The sequence below is a fragment of the Numenius arquata genome, chromosome 1 (genome assembly GCF_964106895.1).
Source record: "Numenius arquata chromosome 1, bNumArq3.hap1.1, whole genome shotgun sequence".
Lineage (NCBI taxonomy): Eukaryota > Metazoa > Chordata > Aves > Charadriiformes > Scolopacidae > Numenius > Numenius arquata.
In genome coordinates this window covers 10,752,868-10,772,451 of record NC_133576.1, presented here as the reverse complement: position 1 = coordinate 10,772,451, position 19,584 = coordinate 10,752,868, and the positions used below count along the sequence as shown (strand labels likewise).

Genomic DNA, 19,584 nt, shown 5'->3' with positions numbered 1-19,584 from the left:
TTGAAGACCAGAGCTACACAGCAGCTCAGGGACACTGTGAATAACACTGACTTGTGAGAGAATTAAATGTGCTTTTGAAAGAAGGGGAATTTCACCTCAGAAAGAGGAAGCTTCTTTTGGACAGAGGGTGCTTGCCGTAAGAAGCACATATGTATTTGTGATAGGAAAGGGTTGATTTTCTGTGATCTGGGCTCTCTGCATATGGTGGAGGACAGGCACTGAGGACAGGATGAACATTTCTGTCGTCAAGATCCATACTGGAGTATTTTGCTGCCTGTGAGACAGGAATCCTGGAGAAAGAAATAAGGTACTCCTTAGTATTGTTATAATGGTTCCAACTGAGCGGTTTTGCTTTTTTATTTATCTAATAATGATTTGAGCAGTTACTGAGGCAAGCCTTTGTAATGCTTTTATAAACAAGTAGAAGCATACATTTGTAAAAATGTAATTGCTATTAGTAAAGTGACTCCACAGCTGCTCTCTATTTCATTTGAGTCACAGCTGCTAATCGTAGCAGCTTCACACATATCCCTTGTTCCCTGGAGCAAGCTGACCAATTTATAGCAGAATGAGCCAGAGCCCATTCTATAGTAGTATCAGTACAATTATTTCCTGGATTTCTGTAGCAGGACATTTATAAACAGAAACTGGGCAAAAGGACCAAAGCAGATCTGCAGCGCATTGTCTGATTACGCATGTTATAAGGATAGTGGTCTTAATCTACACCAGTAGATAGGAAAATCAGGTCCTTTCTTCCTATCTACTGTAATTCTGGTGGTTGAAGGGAGGTACCCAAAACCAAAAGGCAAAACCTCTTCCGTTAGCTTTGTAAATCAGTTAATGTGCCATGAGAAGCACCGTGAGAAAATCAGTATGTGTCCCCAGAGTGATTTTTGCACTAAAACTGAGAGCAGGAGGGTTTGGCTCATTTAACTGCACTTCTGAATATCACATCTTCATTTAATAATTGAAATTAATTTATTGCAAGAACAAGTAGCCTCTGATCGGTGATCCTCCTGTTTAAGAAGCAGTATGAGGTTTGTGTCACATGCCCAGCTGGTCTGGAAAGACACGTAATGAAAATAAAGAATGTAATACCTGAGGGCTAAACATACAATATATTGTACGGCTGCTAATCCCTGTTAGACGTGTTTGGGTATAGGTTAGGAATCAACTACAGATTCATCCTTTTGTGTACAGTACATATCTTGCCATCACAGGTGCCCTGCAAACTGCTGTTTGAGGTTATGCCTGTACTGCATTGTGTAGCCATGCTGCCATTTCCAGGCAGTGTTCTGTGCAGAAGCAGGAGGCTCAGAAGAGGCACACCGTGGCAGTGGGCATTTGAATTCCCTCTTCTGTGCAATGACTCTTGAAGAAGCTGCAGCAATTGACCGGTCTGTTAATCAGCTGGCATCTCTAAATTGTCACCTGTGTGGGAGCAGGGGTATGCTCCTTCTCTGTTTCACTGCAAAATCAAACAGGTTAGTGTGATCTGGTGAGAAGTGAATCCAGCAATTGTTACTTCCCAGCTGACAAGTTTGCTTGCCTAACCTCGAGGCAAGAGGGCTGGGAAAGGAGGACAGGCATCACCTGATGTGGTACCTGTGATGCAGAAGGGGTTCAACCAACTTGCCGTTTCTGTGGCCAGGTGTATCTTAAGAGGGTTGAAAAATATGTCAACCTCACCTGTCCTTTAGGTGAAACTCAGAATAAACACCACAGCTAATCCCAACAAATGTCTCAGTCTGGTTGATAATGTTCTTCCCCTCTGAATTTCCCCTGCAGTTTCACTTGTGTGGAGTATGTGCTTGTGTCCTATGACTTGTGCTGTGGGACTGTGCATCGTTAGGCAGTTGCTGTGCTCTCTTCCAGAGATATCCACCCTTTAGTTGTGGATGAAGAATTCTGCTTGGAGAGGCAGTGGAATCCTCCATGATCTTTGGACCAAAGGTATTATTTAAATAATTAGTGTTGTTTAATTGTTATTAAAAGAGCAGTTTCTGGATGTCACAGCAAAGTGATCCCAGAATCATACAGAAAGTCATAGTTCTCCTGAATATCTTAGACATAATAAAAGGGTGTTACTGAAAGACGGGATAGTGTGAAGGAATGCAAAATGTGTTCAGAAATAAAAAATGTGGGAGACAGAGGGGATTTTTCATGTAATAACAAAATTAAACAGCAAGCCCAAAATTTTTACATGTAACTTGAAGCAAAAGATTGTTCCAAAAGAATGAGCAATAGAAAAAGTTTAGCAATTGATTAAAATAGTCCCGCTTTCTAATTGGAGAAATAGATAGGAAACAGAAGTTGCCTGGGCAATGCTATCGTTTTAAAATGTGTCCCTTGTTGTATGGCTTAGTATTTGGGTGGAGGGCATCCTAGAATTCTCTGACCTGGCCACATGAAGGGAATTTTCTAAGTTCTGATTTCCTTTGATACCACTTGTTCGAATCAACCTGTGTTTATAACATGGGAGAAGGCTGGTAAATGTATTTTAGCACAATTTCATTGAGAAGTCTCTAGGATAGCCTTCAGGTCAGTGGTGGAAAGTCTTAGTCACAGATGTCCTGTCTCCAGGAGGCTCATAGCACTGCTCATGGAGCTACTCAGTGTTGCACAGAGTGGAAATTTTAGAAAATTTCCCTACGCTAGAAAAGTCAAAAGAGTAGGTTACTAGTTCAGTGGCCAGTTTTGTTTTGAATTCATCGTGAAACAAGGGGAAAGAGAGTCTTCCCATAGAAGGTATGTACCTGATGTAAGAAAATCAACTAATTACATGTAAGAACATGTAAGAAAGGAACATTTTGAATGGAACTGAAGGGCAGTGAAGGAAATTAGGAATCAAAGAGCACAGATTTGACAGCGTCTTTCAAAAGATAATGACTACATCTAAAAATAAAAACAGGAAAAAAGAGCGCAAATGAAAACCCAGGCAAGCAAACCAGGTTTACTCCAAGACTTTCATGCTTCGCAGTGCATATTGTGTTTTCACATGCTGGATTCACATGCTGGAATTGGAGGAACAAGAGACAGAAAGCACAAGCCAATCTCAAAATAAGTCGCATAGGGCTTTCTGGCAGTTGCCCTCAAATGTAAAGGGAGCGAAGTTGCCTCTTTTTCCTCAGCATCGATCTTATAGTTCTTCGGGGAAGGAATTCCCCTGTATTCAGCCAAGTGGGAACTGCCTCATGACTTTTCTTAGACTGTTTTTTGCCAAACCAAAGCAGTCATGAATAGGGCCAGTAAAGTGCATGTACTCATATGGTTTCTTCTCCTTTCGGTGATTGGGCTACAGAGATAGTAAATAAAGGGTTCAGTGTGACTACTGACTGCATACTGACATAATTTCAATTAATATACTTCTCCATTTTTCATCTCTGACTTCCACATGATTTGTAATTGTGAGTCATGGGGACATCTCCAGGAATGGCTGACAAAGCTTCAAAAGGCAAGAAAGACACATAGTGCTAGCCTTATTTAGCAAGGGGAAATGGTTACCTCCCCATGGACTGACCTCACATAATTCTGAATGTCAGAGATAATTTTTAAGCCCTGGGTCTTCAAACCACTCCCATCTCATCAGTTATCACTGGCGTCGTGAAAAAGTGCCACTTCCACAACTGGCTGCAGCCAGCATGTGAACAGAAAAACTGCACATCCATACACAGACCCTCTGAAGTGGAGCAGAGTGCTCATGTACTGGCCCATGGCCATGAAGAGGGAAGTTTGGTTTGCACCATTTTCTAGCAGCGGGCCGTACTCTGAAGCAAAGTCTATCTTTCCCCTCTTACCTAGTCCACTTTGACCGCGAAACAATTCTGGGACATATCCAGACTTTCAATGGCCTGCAGATACAAAAGAGAATTGAACACAGATTTTGTGTTGAATATGCCAAAGAAATGGTGTAAGTAGCCAACAAAGAGACCGTGTAATTTTCCTTCCTCCCCTTGGTTCCATGGATTTGCATTTGCTGGTTAAAGGCATCTTCTAAAAAAGGGGAAGAGAAGCTGCTTGCAGCACTGAAGTTTTAGTGGCCCGATTCATGATTCAGCAACTCTCTGTAAAGCCGCTCATGTAAGAGAAGCAGCTTGTCACGATCAGTGACCTCCCTCTGCAGGAAATGTGGGTGGACACCCCTCTGCAGACTCACGGGATCCTTCACGCAACCATCCCCAGCAACATGCCTTCTCCTGGAAGACAGCAGCCTGGAAACCATGTAGGATCTTTGAGACTTCTGTCCTCACAGCTCCAAATCCAACCCATAAAGAAAGGCAAGCAGTGTTATCTGGTATTTTTGCCTGGGTTTTATTTTTTTCTCACACTCTTATTTTCAGTTCCGGTTTTGGTCTTTGCTGCTATGAGACAGCCAATGCAAAACATGCCTAGCTATAGCAGTACACTCTTTCAACTTCACTTATGTTTCCAGTTGCTAAATTGTTTTAATTTCTCCTCTTACACACCTGCACTGGATCCAAAATATAGGGCTATCCTTTTTCCTTTACTTGACTGGAAGGAAAAATTCTTATTCACAGGAGGGAAATATGACTACTGAGAAGGAGTTTCTGTCATTTTTCAGTGGCTTGGCACAGGCAATTTTATTTAGGCTGTCAGTTGTGTGGTTTAATTCAGTGGGGCCCAGCCTAGGAGGAAAAACCTTTGATAAAAGTTCACCATGTAGTAGGGCGGCTGGAGCAGAAAAAGAATGACCTCTGTCTACAAGAATGGATTCTGCACAAGCCCTCCCTCCTTTTATGCTACAACAAGTGGATCACAAAGAAAATTATCTATATCCTCTGAGACATTTAGGCTGCTTTCTCCCCTTTCCTAAGAAAAGGCAGGATGAATGTGGTCTGGAAAAAAATATCATTCACACTTCTGTACATTACAATACATACATAAAAATCATGTCAGCAGACGGAGGGGAATTCTGTATTAAACAGAAGAGACTCTTGCTGCCAGAGACCTGGGGTAAAGGTAAAGCCCAAAGTGTACCAGCTTAAAATAAAACACAATGAAAAATGGGAAACCATCAGGAAGCTGTACTACCAGTCAAGACAGCAGACAGCAATTTCACTGGATTTAAGTAGTATGAGAGCTGAAGAGCTTTTACATCTGCTCCAGCAGGAGGATTCTTTGGAGCTGTTTATAAGAGGAGAGTGAAGGACCTTGGCAGGGATGATGTGAAGGTTTCTCCCAAATATATGGAAAAAGCACAGGAAAAGGCACTGCTAAAATGCAAACCAACAACAATAGGCTGGTCAGTTGCAGGTGCTGTTCTCTCACCGGTGCATGGGAATGACATTTGGTTGTTTACCAGGATTATAGGCCCTTATACCACATGAACCCAAGCAGCCATAGAGAAGTGTTTTGCTTATGAGATGAGTCACAGGTTTTTTTCTTTTTTTTTCTAAACAGATACCAGTTTTTCTTGACCACAAATGTGCTGTTTAGCCTCAACTCTTTACACAACATAGGATTTCTCTCAGTTTACTGTTGTGAAGGATAGGTATCTGTTACAAAACTGAAGGTCACACACTTCATCACTTCTGGTAGCTGACATCATCGCGCCATCTCCCCCACCTCCTCCTTCTGTGTCACCCTTTCCTCCCCCTCTACTTTCAATTCCCCCATCTTCTTCCCCACACTGCCAGGCCAAGCATGCTCCCCATTCCTCTTTCCTCTGCATCAGGCGTCTTGGGTACTCATTCTGTCCTTTGCACCCAGGAGCCTCTGTGTTTCTCCTATGGCATACCTTGTCTGCAGCAATCTTGTGCCACATCACCTCCTCTGTAAACCAGAAATCTGTCATGGCATGCTTCTTGTTGCTAACGGCTGTGAAGCACATAGAAGTCCTTGCACCAGTCCATGGGAAAAGGTGAGATTAACTTTCTCAATAGTCTCTCTCTTGCTAAAACTCCTTGTTTTAACACTTCTTTGGGAGTACTGGAGAAGGTACTGGAATGTTTTCAACCTCTAACGTCTTTCTTACATTCTTCCTTCTTACAGCGTCATGGAGGTCTGCATATTCTTCCTTTATGCTATGATACTTCTCCCAGGTAAAAGGCGCGTTGTTAATTGTAAAAACTTCTGATTATTTGTGCCTTGCTATGTGATACTTTACTTTCTCATCCAGTAAGAAGCTCATTCCTTAGTAGTAATTAATCATTTCTGTTGCACAATCAAGGTCATATAGCCTATGTGACATGTATTTAAATTGTATCCAGGGACTCTATAAAATATATAGTAAGTACTTTCTCTCTTCAACTTTATATCTTTACATTACACTTATTTTATGTTGCTCTTAAATTTTCAATTTAAATCTATCTTTAAAATGTGTGTCTACCACCTCTGTATATCATAGAGCAGAGCAGTATTAAACTGAAAACTGACAGTTTGATATGGGACAACTGGAGTTTTAGGCAGCCACGGAGATAATTTTGCAGTCTGATGCTCTGGAGAAGCAGTCAAAACTTTGCACCAGGAGAGAGACTGTAAATCTCCTCCTTTTGAACACAGCAGAGGTGTTTGTATCTTCTGGGACAGAGGACTGCATTTCTCATTCCAAGAAAAGCCTGTCCTCCCCAGCCATTGCCACCCTTACTAATGCATACATGCACTGATGAAAGCAGGAGAAAAATCATCCCCTGTGTAATACAGTTCATGCTTTCTTTGCATGAAGGGATAATTGTGTTTATTGACTATTTCTGTTAACAAGATCAGCAAAAGAACAGTTAAATCTGACATTTAATCTGTCATTAAACTCTAGATTAATTACAGAACAGTTAAATCTGACATTTAATTTGTCATTAAACTTTAGATTAATTCTTTGGTGAGACTGAAAGTATTCACCTGTTTCTGACCTTCTGGTCATATATTCCCTAGACACCAACATTTACCACACGGTGTGCACTTTACATTTTCTTCAAAACTGCAATGCTGTGTTATTTTATTAGGAAAATGAACTCAACTTTTAAAAAAGAAATTGTGCAACTATCTTCTTTGTGGCAGAATCTCATTATACTCAGGATGCTACATACCAGAATGGTTTGGACCTTTTGCCTGAATATAGGTTTTCTAAAATATAGATGCTCACACCCTCTGTGTGGTAGGCCTTACTTGGAAGGTAAAATATAGGAAGAAAAATAAGAAACAGTTTTATGACCTGAACTCCACAAGACTAAGTGACTCAGTTTGAAGAACTATGTGTCCTGTCATATCTAGTGGGAGAATTTGTGTCTAAATGCTGGCATTTTTATAGCTACTGTTGTTAAATGTTGCCTCCATGAGTGCAAATACTTGGTGTTCTTTTGTAGCTGATGGAAATCTTAATTTCTTCTTTCTGTCTAAGGTATTGCTGCCAGTGTGCAACAGGTGAAGTCATTTCTCAATCACACCGCATACCTATCCTGCTTTTTTGCAAACTCTCAGAAAACTGACATAGAGGATTTAAGAGTTTTTTGGCAAAAAGGCACTCATGAAGTGGTGCATGAAGTATACCACGGCCAAGAAAAACATGATAACCTTAGTCCTAAATATATAAATCGCACCAAGATGGATATGGACAAATGGACCTTGCAACTGTTAAATGCAGGAATTGCGGATGAGGGACAGTATACATGTATTATACAGCGCAGAGTTAAAGGATCGCCACAGGTCATACACAAATCTGAGTGCTTTCTGCACATCATTGGTAAGTAATCTCTTCTAATTGTCATCTGACCTGGGTTTTTTTGTGGGGTTCTGTGTCCCTTTGCTCAGTCCAGAAATGTGTGGTACTGGCTCCAAGCCACTGAAGATGTACCTGCACTGGAACAGAATTTCTAAAGATGGATAAGAGTATTCTCACTAGAAAAAATCCTCAGCTCTGAATGAAAAGTACTCAGGTGGAAGCAATCAGAAAAAGTAGAAAATGAGGCAATAATTTGCTCAATATTGCATCATTCCTGATTCCCACTCTGTCATACTTTATAGTGAAAACCATTCTGTCTTCTTCCTTTTGCCTCCTGAAAGTTTTATGGCTTTTAGGGCTCTGGAAAATGCACTTCTTTATTTGCATTTGATGCACTACCTTTTATTAAAAGTAGCAGTAGTTATCATCATTGGTGGTAAATTACAATTGAAACATAACAAGTTTTCTGCAAACACCCAGCTATTTTATGATCATATAAATCGCAGGGAAAATAAAGAAAAGAACAGCTCATATGTGGAGGAGTAGAAATTCATATGTTCAGTTAAGGAAGACTGAAAATATCTTTGAAGAAAAAATGCATGCATTGATGAGATTTAACTTGATTTCTTGCATGGGAATGGAAGTGAGGAGTAATCTTTTCCTAATGTTTTCTAATATTTTTTGTAATACCTGATATATTTTCCAAATGTTTTTCTATTTTAACGTGTTCTGTTAGTAACCTTTGTCTGTATGCCTGTGTTCTCTCTTTCACTATGATAGTGCTAGTCATTAATAACAGCTTCTAACTTCCACTGGTGTTTTCAGGCTTCAGTGTACTGCTTCAAAAGAGAACAAGCCATGTGTAACAGCAGTCAAAAATGGAGTACAAGAACATCTGAGCCTATTTAGCTTTGTGCTACCAGCAAGTGTTCACTCGATCCACAGATAGAAAACCTAGATTGTTAATTTTGATTCTCCAAGAATCTACTTGACAAGTCTTTTCAGCAAAGCTTTAGAACTCAGAAACTCATAATGTGTATTCAGTATCAAGGCCTCCAATTTAAAGAGATGCTTAGTATCAACTGTTCAGTTAATTCAAGCTGTTAAATCCATTATCACTGTAGCCAACATCTGAGCAACATGTTATAGAATCATAGAATTGTCTGGGTTGGAAGGGACCTTTAAGATCATCTAGGCCAACCATCAACCTAACTCTGATAAAAAACCATCACTAAACCATATCACTAAGCACTATGACTTATAAATACCTCCAGGGATGGTGCCTCAGCCACTTCCCTGGGCAGCCCATGCCAATGCTTAATAACCCTTCCAGTGTAAAAATTTTTCCTAATATCCAATCTGAACCTCCCCTGGAGCAACTTGAGGCCATTTCCTCTCATCATATCACTTTTCACTTGGGAGAAGAGACCGACCCCCACCTCTCTACAACCTCCTTTCAGGTAGTTGTAGAGAGTGATAAGGTCTCCCTCAGCCTCATTTTCTCCAGGCTGAACAACGCCAGCTCCTTCAGCCTCTCCTCATAAGACTTATTCTCCAGACCCCTCACCAGCTTTGTTGCCCTTCTCTGGACCCACTCCAGCACCTCAATGTCTTTTTTATGGTAAGGGGCCCAAAACTGGACACAGTACTCGAGATGGGGCCTCACCAGTGCTGAGTCCAGGGGGACAATCACCTCTGGAGTCCTATTCACCACACTGTTCCTGATACAGGCCAGTATGCTATTGGCCTTCTTGGCCACCTGGGCACACTGCTGGCTCATGTTCAGCCAACAGTCAACCAACACCCCCAGGTCCTTTTCTGCCAGGCAGCTCTCCAACTTTTCCCCAAGCCTGTAGCCTGTAGCGCTGCATGGCGTTGTTGTGACCCAGAATTCTCATGCTTAGGCACTACAGCTTTCCCAGAGTTTTAAGGTTCTTCTAAGGTTTAACTACTTAAACTACGTGCTGCTGTATTCCTTCGAAATGACTCTTTGTTCAATAAGCCACCAAAGGAAGGAGCAGTATAAAATTCTATTTTGAAAAAACCTTAAAAATAATAATAAGTGAGAAGTAAGGCACATTGCCACTTTAGAAAACAGAACAAAACCAGGTAAGGTGATTAAGACATTGAAAAAAATACCAAGAGCTTGATAGCTCTGCTGTCTCTTGAGGTATTTAAATCTAAGCTCAAAGCCTTTTTAGAAGACAGGTTATCTTTAAATAGAAAAGACTTCCTGAAACATGCTTTTCTGTTAACAATCCGAAGCTCACATATATGTAGCCTACACCCTGCATGCAACCAACATCACTTTTCAGTAAATTGAGGTTCCAGAAGCCATAAAAACAGAAGTACTTAAATCAGGGTATATTCTACTATTTTCACTTGTTTACTGTCAACAAGATTGAAACTCTTAAATCACTTAATGATTTGGCAAGTTTCACAGCCATGGATTACACTCCTGCCCTCCCTATAAAATGCCAAGGAGAGAATAAATACTCCAGACCAGAGTGAGCAGTCAGCTAAGCAAGTCAGACCTTGAGGAGAAAGAGGAAACTTAAGTTTCCTGAGGGAAAACTTCACTAAATTTGGGGGTGTAAAAAAAGGTGGGGCTTTTTCCATTTTGAATTCACAGCCATGGATTCTCTTGGGGATTTAAGTGACTAAGCTAAACCCTTCTCTCTGTGTGTTGGCATACAGCAAATAAAAGCAACATCATATTTTCTCATCCATCTACATTAAGAATTCACTGGAGCAAGGATAAGAGCCCAGATCCAGCACATTGAGTGTACGTGCAGAAGAGTCAGACACTCTAGGCTCATATTTTTCTAAGAATCCTTTTCCCCTTCTCCAAATATTTTTTCCATATAGTCTTTCATTCTATTGGCACTGAAATAATGAAGTATTTTCAATGAAGTCTTGAGTTTTGGGTTTTGTTGCTGGTTTTGGGGTTTTTTTGTTGGTGGTTTTTTTTGACTTGCTGTATGCCAACATGCAGTCAGTATTATGTCTACATTCTCTTCTTCTCCTTTTCCATTATAGTCTACTCTTTCAACTATGTTCTTTTAACCAAACAAATCCTGGTTGAGAATATTTTTGAGATTATTTAATAGTGAGTATTTGTTAAAAGCTTCCATTTATCATTCATATTTTATGTTTAAATAATTCTTTCCAATCCTGTTTCACTATTTATTGCCTTTGAAACTTGACTTTTTAAAGCAACCAGTATGTTTTTCATTGAATGGGATGAGTATCCAATGACACAAAGTAAAGAACTTGTACTGTAGTCACTTCCACATAAAAAGCTGAGCTAAGGGAGGCCTTCTATCAAGTTGAGTGAATTACTTTATATGCTGCAAGATGATTACTCATAATATTGACAGGCACCAAGGATATTTCTACCTATGACGGCACTGGACTTCCAACTTACCCCATCTGAAGTCCCTCAGATGATTTCTTTCTCTACATTTCACAGTTAGAAGTTTGTGGTTTTCCCTTACCGAATCAGGAAGTCAAGAGTAGGCAGCACTGTGTCCCACTCCCATTTTGTGCATAAGCACTGACCTGCAAGCAGGCCAGGTTTGGTTATTCTAAGGTGTCAATGGATCCAAAGGAGGTGGGAGAGACAGAGGCCCACTGGCTGATCAGACTTAACGTCCTTGAAACACCCTGTGAGGACAAGGAACAGCAAGTCTGCATGTACATCAAAAATATAACAAACCCTTCTTGGGATTATCATTGTTTTCCTAGGAATGTTGTTTAGACTTGCTTCTGCCTGAAAATCACAAATAATTGGCAGGAACTGTCACGAGATGTGGTATGTCTTACTCACGATGCTTTCTCTTTGGTCTGTTTCAGCCAACTATAGTCAACCTGAAATAGTATTGCTGCACACTGGGGAACAAATGGCTGCACACCGGCCCAACAAGTACTTGAATCTTTCCTGTTCTTCTAGCGGAGGTTATCCAGAGCCCAAGCAGATGACTTGGCTAATTTCACACGAAAACACAACACGCAGGCTTGTGGGTCACACAGATGTCTCACAGGATGCTGCAACGAAGCTATACAATGTTACTAGCAAGCTGAATATCCCAGTTCCTACAAACACCCTCACTAACATTAGCTGCTTGCTTCACCTTGGAGAGCAGCTGGGGAGCCTCGTCTCAGTGCCACTAGGCATAGGTGAGTCTCCATTTGCCCATTCTGATTTTTGCATGGGTGGGAGCAGGGCACATTGCAGTACAGCTGATCACAGATGGCAGCACAGTCAAGGCAGGGTATGTTCTCCATCCTGTTCACCAACAGCCATGGCCACCAAATTCCCTCTCCTTTCCATATGAGAAGTCTTATTACAGCAAGGAGAGGGCACAGAGAAGGAAGGCTATTGCTACACAATCCAGAACACAGCACTGTTCATCCCTTCCCTAGATGCTACTGCAGTAGCAACAAAGCAACCAGGATGTCCGGATTAGGTGGCAACCAGTCTCTGGAGATGACATTTAGCTCTTAAGAGAGGTTGCCACTTCACAGAATCAGAGAACTATTGAGGTTAGAAGAGGGATCTGAAGATCACCACTCAGCTCAAAGCAGGGTCAACAGGTAGTGCAGGACCTTACCCAGTTGAGTTTTAAATGTGTCCCAGGATGGAGGCTGCCCAACCGCTCTCAGCGAACCGTTTCAGTGTTTGACCATCCTGACAGTACAAAAGTTTTTTTCTGGTATTTAGGTGCTTGAGCTGCTATTCTTAAACCATTCTCTAGAGAGAGGCAGAAGAGGCCCTTGGACCAGATTTGGCTCACAAACTGCCAAATAGACTGTGCTGAGATTAAGTGTAAAGGCCATGAAACTTTGATTAGTCTTAGAAGCATTCCTGGTGGTTTTCATAACACTTGGCAGAATGAAGTGCACATTCCAAAATGATTATTTGGGGATTATTTTTTTTTAGTCTGGGATTGTGTCTTGCAAGAAGCAGCTGGGGACCCGAGTTCCAATAAGACCTCACTGCTGGATTATCTCAGGGTTCCACACAACTGATCTTTTCTTTAAACTAAAACTGTATTTTATTTATCTCCTGGGACAGGGAAACATTCTTTGACATATTTTTGTTCGTAAGATATGGCACAAACGCATCAAAATGAAGACAATTCCCACATGGCTTGCACATGTCTCCTTTAGACAAAGTTGAAGCTGTGCTTCAACTGACAGGAACAGGGAACCAAGATGGAATGGTAGCATTGCAGGAAAGCCTACCAGGGTAGTACAGGCATGCGCATTACTACTGCAGATGTAAAAGAAGCTTGCCCCTCATTCTGAAAAAAGTTCCACAGTACAGTTTTCTTCATATAAATTTAGCTAAAGGGTTAAGTCTTCAATGCTAGATATGGCAAACTGCCTCTGATGTCCTTACATTCTAGGATTTTTAAATAACATTAAAATACAATACAGAAGTTTCTCAAGTTTGCACAGTTCTACATACTGCTCTTGAGTGTTAACATGGCTATTTTAGCTATATTGGATATAGTGCTACATCCTCCTCTTCCCTATTCAATTCTTCTCTCCTCCCTGGCTTTATGAAAGTAGCCACCTGATAAGTGGTGGGTAAGATGGTGGGTAAGAAACTAGGAACTCCACATAAACAAAAGCTTTGTTTGGCGATAACTGAAGCTCTCTCAGTTGCTAATCCTAGCAACCAAAACCTCAAAAGCACAATAACTAGAATAGAGGGAAACTCCTTTGCATTCCCTGCTACTTTCAGATCCCTTAGAGCTTTTCATTAGGCTTTGACCATCATTTCCAACAGAGACCAAGTAGTAACATATCCCAGGTTCTTCAAACTTGCACAGTAGCATAGAGTAACAGTAGCACAGTTGCAGCCTCATAGACTCTTGTATTAATCAAGTTGCTGATCTCTTAAATGTTATCCAAACTTCAGAAAGAGTACTTTGCCTTACTGTCATTGAAGTGGCTGATAAGTAGTTGTGCTTGGTAGTTGTGCTAGTTATTGGAAAAGGAAATAAACCAATGTGGATAGTGATTTATTGAAACTGTTAAAGCACTGTAAAAGCAAAGGATGCTGAGGACATTTCCCTAAACTTCTAATTCACATAACTTTGGGATAGATTGTTTAAGCTAATTGTCACCAAATTAAATCTTTGCTGTGTGTATCTCCTCTGTTTTCCTATTCAGAGATACAGGGGGAAGAAATGGAGCAAGTGAAGATAAATTTCTTTGGCCCACTTATAGCTGTGATTATACTGATCACACTTCTTGTGGGTTTTGTGATATTGAAGAAGAACAGAAATAGCTTATCTACCAACCAGAGTAAGTTATTATTTCTCATTCAGCTCTACTGTCCCTCAAGTCTCAGGCTTCACTCTTTATAATCATCCCTTTAACTACATTCAAGCTACTGACAGAAAGTTAGGTTTCATGCTGGACTTAAGCTAATACTTCCTTGGACAATTTAGTTCCTGCAACAACTTAGTCCATCTAGCAGTAAGACAAAACATCTTTCTCCTGTTTTGTCCTGGGATCCACTTCTTCTTCTTTGTGGTCTGTGAGACTGCCATGGAACCAGCTTACCACTTTTTCCTGCAGTTTCATCTTTTTTCTTCTGGTTTATTGGTAGCTTTGACTCCTAAGGTCATTGAACTGTATAAGCCTTTCTTGTCGATCACCATTTATAAGAAAGGTGGAGCTAAGGGAAGGATGAGATGAGGCTTCTGTCAAGTGCTAGTATCTCTGTCATCGCAGAGCTGAAAGACCCAACGCATTGCTCCACCACAGGCTGCCCAACACTGGACTGGTAGAATTATCTTGTACTAGGAACAGAATTAGATCTTTGCATTGCATTTCTCTATTTTGTTCCAAGACTAGGTCTCAGCAGTCCAGGTTTTATTCCGCATTGAAAGGATCCTCATGCTGACATCAGGGTCTGTCCTTCCTTGTAGCAAGAAGGAAATGCATTCCTCACAGTCAGTCCTGTTTCCTCACACAGCCAAGGGTCCTGAGCTCACCTCATTCTTTCTCCAAACCCTAGGATAACTGGACATTTAATATTAACTATTACTATTACATATTACTATCAACTCTTTTCCAGCTCATATTTCTCATGTTTCTGTAAATCACATATTCATCTGTTTTAGGTGTCAGTCTAGCAGTCTAGAAGCTATCGAGCTTGAAATGGAGGTCATCAGCCAGACTGCTGAATGGGCACCAACTCTACACATAGCAAGGCCTGAGGTGTCCCATATTCTTGAGTGCCCTGCCAGACAAGGATCCTCCCCAGATCCTCACAGAACAACGTTCCCTTACAGAACAACATGCAACACTTTTGTCTGATGGTTGAAATCTACTGTCCAGTGTTCTCTGCTTTTATTTTTGCTCCAGAATGGTAGTAAATATGATGCTCTGCCTGTCTGCATTACTATCTTTTTGCTGTATCTTTCGTTACATGCTGTGAGATTGTAAAATCCCGAGAGTCAATGAAGAAAGCAGAGCTGTGTGGGTTACAGAAGGGAATGTCTCAGAAATAGAAAGAGTTGGGCCACAATCTGTGAATCATAACCATCACTGGAAACATGATCGGAGGCAGGCTATTAATCATGAGCCATAAATGCTTTTGGCAGAGCCAGTGTGGCTTTGTACGGGTAACTTTCTTGTAAAGCTCCATAGCAGAAAGAGGAACTTAGGGCACTTCCCCACCTTCTGAGAAAAGTCGTGCAATTCTTATCAGGTGTTTGAAACTAGAAATCACCTGAAGGAAAGACTTTCTGGTTATCTTTTTTTTTTACTACCATACAAGCTTATTATGCTCAGACAGCTAGTACATCCACACTTTGTTCCTTTGTATTCTGACCAGATGCTATACTAGTTGTTAGGTGGATGCAGGGATAGAAAATGAAAGCATGAGGTATCATTCATATGTGTATAAATCTAAACATACAAAATTAAGCTAAGCAGATAACAAAAAAATATTATAGAAGTAGGTCATGTTTTAAGTTGGTTGACTGTGTTCTCCCTTTCTTAATTTTGCTTCAAACCTTGAAGACAGAGCAATCTGTACGCTATAGTATGCTCAGCTATAGGAAGTAGTTTTACCTGCAGAAAAGATTCTCCATGTCACTCAAAATGTGCCAGTTCTCCAATCTTGAATGATCTCTGCACTTTATATTCTTCAACAGCATTGACATTTTTCAGGAGGAAGAATGCAGCAGAATTGAGACAAAATTCTTCTGAGGTCTTGATTGTGTTTGTAGGTCTGACATTTTCAGCAAGAACAGGGACATTAGCATCACATTCTCAAGACAAATTTCAGCTCAGAGTTGCAGTCTGGGGACATAAATTCTCTCCAGTTTCTGCTGGGTAGAAATATTCTTTTCTGTTAAACGATGTTGTGAGTTGCTAGACTACACCACAATTTCTACTCCATTTTCAAGTGTGTGAAGGAATGTGCATGTCCTTTTGAGTTAGCCAAACCATTTGGGAGTCAGTTTATTAAGCTATTACACTAACATTCTAAATATTTTCGTTCAGATTAGTACAATTCAAATGTTATTAAAATTTAAAGGTTTTATTTTTATGTAAAAGTTCATATTTGCTAGCAAACTTATTTAATGACTTATTAAAATATACATCTTTTTCTGTGTTGGTGTTTTATTCTTCTGCCATTAAAGCAGTATATTGGGGAATACCCACATTTGGTGTTCTCAGGGAGCAAACACTCCCAGAATTATTTCTTGGAAGCAAATGCATAAAAAAAGGTATTGCTACAATGACCTAGAATGGCACAACTGAAGGTTTCATATGCTCATTTATGGAGCTGGATATACATGCATATATAGTCTGTGTATGCATACCTCCTTGATTCACGCATGTACACATACACTCTCGAACTCCCAGTGTCAGAACTCTTTTACTAATCCCTAAACCCTGATGTGCTACTTATCTGGCCAGCTTTATGCACCGAGGAAAAAAAACATCACCTACCTTTGTTTTTCTCCTATGGACCAACATGAATAAACAGTCCCTTCACAATGGATAAGGTATCTGGAAATCTGTGCTAGGACTCAAGACTCCTTCTCTAGTACATTCACTTAGCACCAAAAAATATTCCTAGCACTAGGAAATGCAACAGTTTTTGCAACGTGTCTTAATAACTCTGAAGGGGCTTTTCACCCTGATACACTGCCTACTATCACTATCTGCAGCTGTAACTAGTGGGAAAAGTCACATGGTGGGTTAGGTTTATCTTTCTACAACTCCCTCCCATCCTTAATTTGTTCCTAATTAGTGAAGTTGTCTGTTTTCCCCCCTTGTTGTCCATCTACTTTAGGCCGCCAACCTCCTTCTATGAGCTGATCAATTTCTCTACCTCCTCTTTTCTTGCTCTTAAAATCAACTCTAATTCCCTCCTGCATCTAAAGACAGTTAAGGGGAAAAAAGCAGATGGGCTTCAAGGAAAATCTTAGTTTGTCTCTATCTGTTCAAATGCATTCATTCTCTGTGTTAGCAGATATAACAAGCACATTAGCAAGGCACGAGAAAAAGGTAGCAGGCATTTTTGTCCTCCATATGAACACATTCAAATTTCCAGGCTATCTCCTCACCTACTTTGTAGTTTTTTCTTTGACAGCATGCTTTCAGTCATTTACTGACTCTATAAACACGGCAAGCAAACAAATGAGCATACACCCACTACATACCACAGCACGCAACAGCTTCACTTAAAAACACCTTCCTTTATTTTTAGCTGTAACATTATGAATTTCAGAAAATGCTAACGAAGAAATGTTAATGCTGTGTTAAACCTGTATCCAATACCCAAAGGTAAAATCCTGTCATCAGACTTACAGTTGTGCTAGATTGCTTCAGGTTCACTGATTAACCAGCACTGAATCACAGAATTGTTGAGGTTGGAATGGACCTAAGGAGATTGTCTGGTTCAACGTCTCTGCTCAAGGAGGGTCACCTGGAGCAAGTTGCCCACATCCATGTCCAGACAAGTTCTGAATATCTCCAAGGAGGGAGACTCTACAACCTACCTGAGCAACCTGCTCTAGGGCTTGGTCACCCTTCATAGTAAAAAAGGGTTTCCTTGCATTCAGAAGGAACATCTTGGGTTTCAGTTCATGCCCATTGCCTTTGGGTCCTGTGTTATGGTTTGAGAGAACCCATAACAATCTATTGTCGTTAGACAACTATTCTATCACCTGATGACCCCTCCCCACCCGGAAAGGGGAATCGGGGAACACAAAAAAACCCACAAGGGTTGAAATAGAAATAGATTTAATAGACTAAGACTAAATAATTAACAATAATACTAAAGAACCAGTATTAATCCCGATAGTGATATAAGATATACAGGAATTATACTCAGCCAACTATATCAGTAGGAAGCTGTGCACTCCCAGCAGTGGATAGCAAGTATCAGACACTGCGAGCGCAATGGCTTCAGGAGGAAGGGAAGGCCTCAGGGCTCCGGCACCGGGGCAAGGAGTTGTCTGGACCGCCGCCATCAGGGAGAGAGAGCTACGCAGCAAACTTTTCTAATTTATATTGAATGTGACATTCATGGTATGAAATAATCCTGTTGGCCAGCCTGGGTCAAATGCCCAGGCCTTGCTCTTCCTTGTCCCCGCACCTGGCAAGGCTCGAAAACACTAACCTTGAATCCCACAGAGCCTGGATGGTTATAAAGTAAATATTTTCACAAATTCAGACACTAGAGTCTTCTAAAAGTGCAATTTTCCCCAGCATGAGAAGAAAAGTTAGTCCTGTGTCTCTCAACCCAGGACAGTCCTGTCACTGGGCACCACTGAAAAGAGCCTGAATTTTCACTGAATTTCACTGAATTTTTTTTTTAGAGTTGGAAGGGACCATATAGATCATCTAGTCCAACTCCCCTGCTGAAGCAGGATTGCTTAGAGAATGCTACCCAGGACTGCGTCCAGGCGGGTCTTGAAAATCTCCAAAGAAGGGGACTCCACAACCTCCCTGGGCAGCCTGTTCCAGGGCTCTGTCACCCTCACCGTGAAGCCTGACTCAGTCTTTTTTGCACCCTCCCTTCAGGCATTTATACACACTGATGAGATCTCACTGAGGCTTCTCTTCTCCAAGCTGAACAGTTCCAGCTTACCCAGCCTTTCCTCAGACGAGAGATACTCCAGTCTTTTATTCATCTTTGTGATCCTTTGCTGGACTCTCTCCACTAAGTTGATGTCTCTCTTGTACTGGGAACCCAAAACTGGACACAGGACTCCAGGTGTGGCCTCACCAGTGAGGAGGGGAAGGATGATCTCCCTCAGCCTGCCAGCAATGCTTTCCCTGATGCAGCCCAGATACTGCTGGCCTTCTTTGCCACGAGGGCGCACTGCTGCCTCATCTTCAACTTGTCCACTAGGCCATCCATGTCCTTTTCTGCAAAGCTGCTTTCCAGATGGTTTTCCCCAGACTGTACTGGTGCATGGGATTATTCCTCCCAAGGTGTAGGGCTTAGAATTTCCCTTTGTTGAGGTTCCTTTCTGCCCATTTCTCCAGCATCTTGAGATCCCTCTGGATGGCAGCGCAACCCTCTGGTGTGCCAGTCCTCCCAGTTTTTTACCATCTTTAAGCTTGCTGAGGGTATGCTTGCTCCCATCATCCAGGTCGTTAGTGAAGAATGAAGTCAGTTTTACTGCAGATTTCTTCATGTCAGCTAGTGCTACTGCAACAAGCAATACTTTCCTATGGTTAACAGGTAAGGGGACAGTGAAGTGTTGCACTTCCAGAATATTCCACAGTCACTTCTGAAGGAATTGTCATTAACAAACCATGTAATGGCAAACGTCCCTTAGTGGACTTTTTCCGCTTCAGGTGAATTATTTCCTACTGGAGGTTACACTTGATCACAGAATTATGGCGATTCTACTAAA

At 41.2% G+C, this 19,584-nt stretch overlaps 1 protein-coding gene across 1 annotated transcript; it reads left to right on the top strand.

Annotated features, from left to right (window-relative positions):
• Window positions 1-5,813: 5,813 nt before the first annotated feature.
• On the top strand, window positions 5,814-14,837 carry CD86 (CD86 molecule). The gene is made up of 6 exons (XM_074157600.1): window positions 5,814-5,881; window positions 6,013-6,062; window positions 7,355-7,696; window positions 11,531-11,854; window positions 13,859-13,993; window positions 14,818-14,837. The coding sequence occupies exons 1-6, from the start codon at window positions 5,814-5,816 to the stop codon at window positions 14,835-14,837; spliced, it is 939 nt and encodes a 312-aa protein (XP_074013701.1).
• Window positions 14,838-19,584: the final 4,747 nt, after the last annotated feature.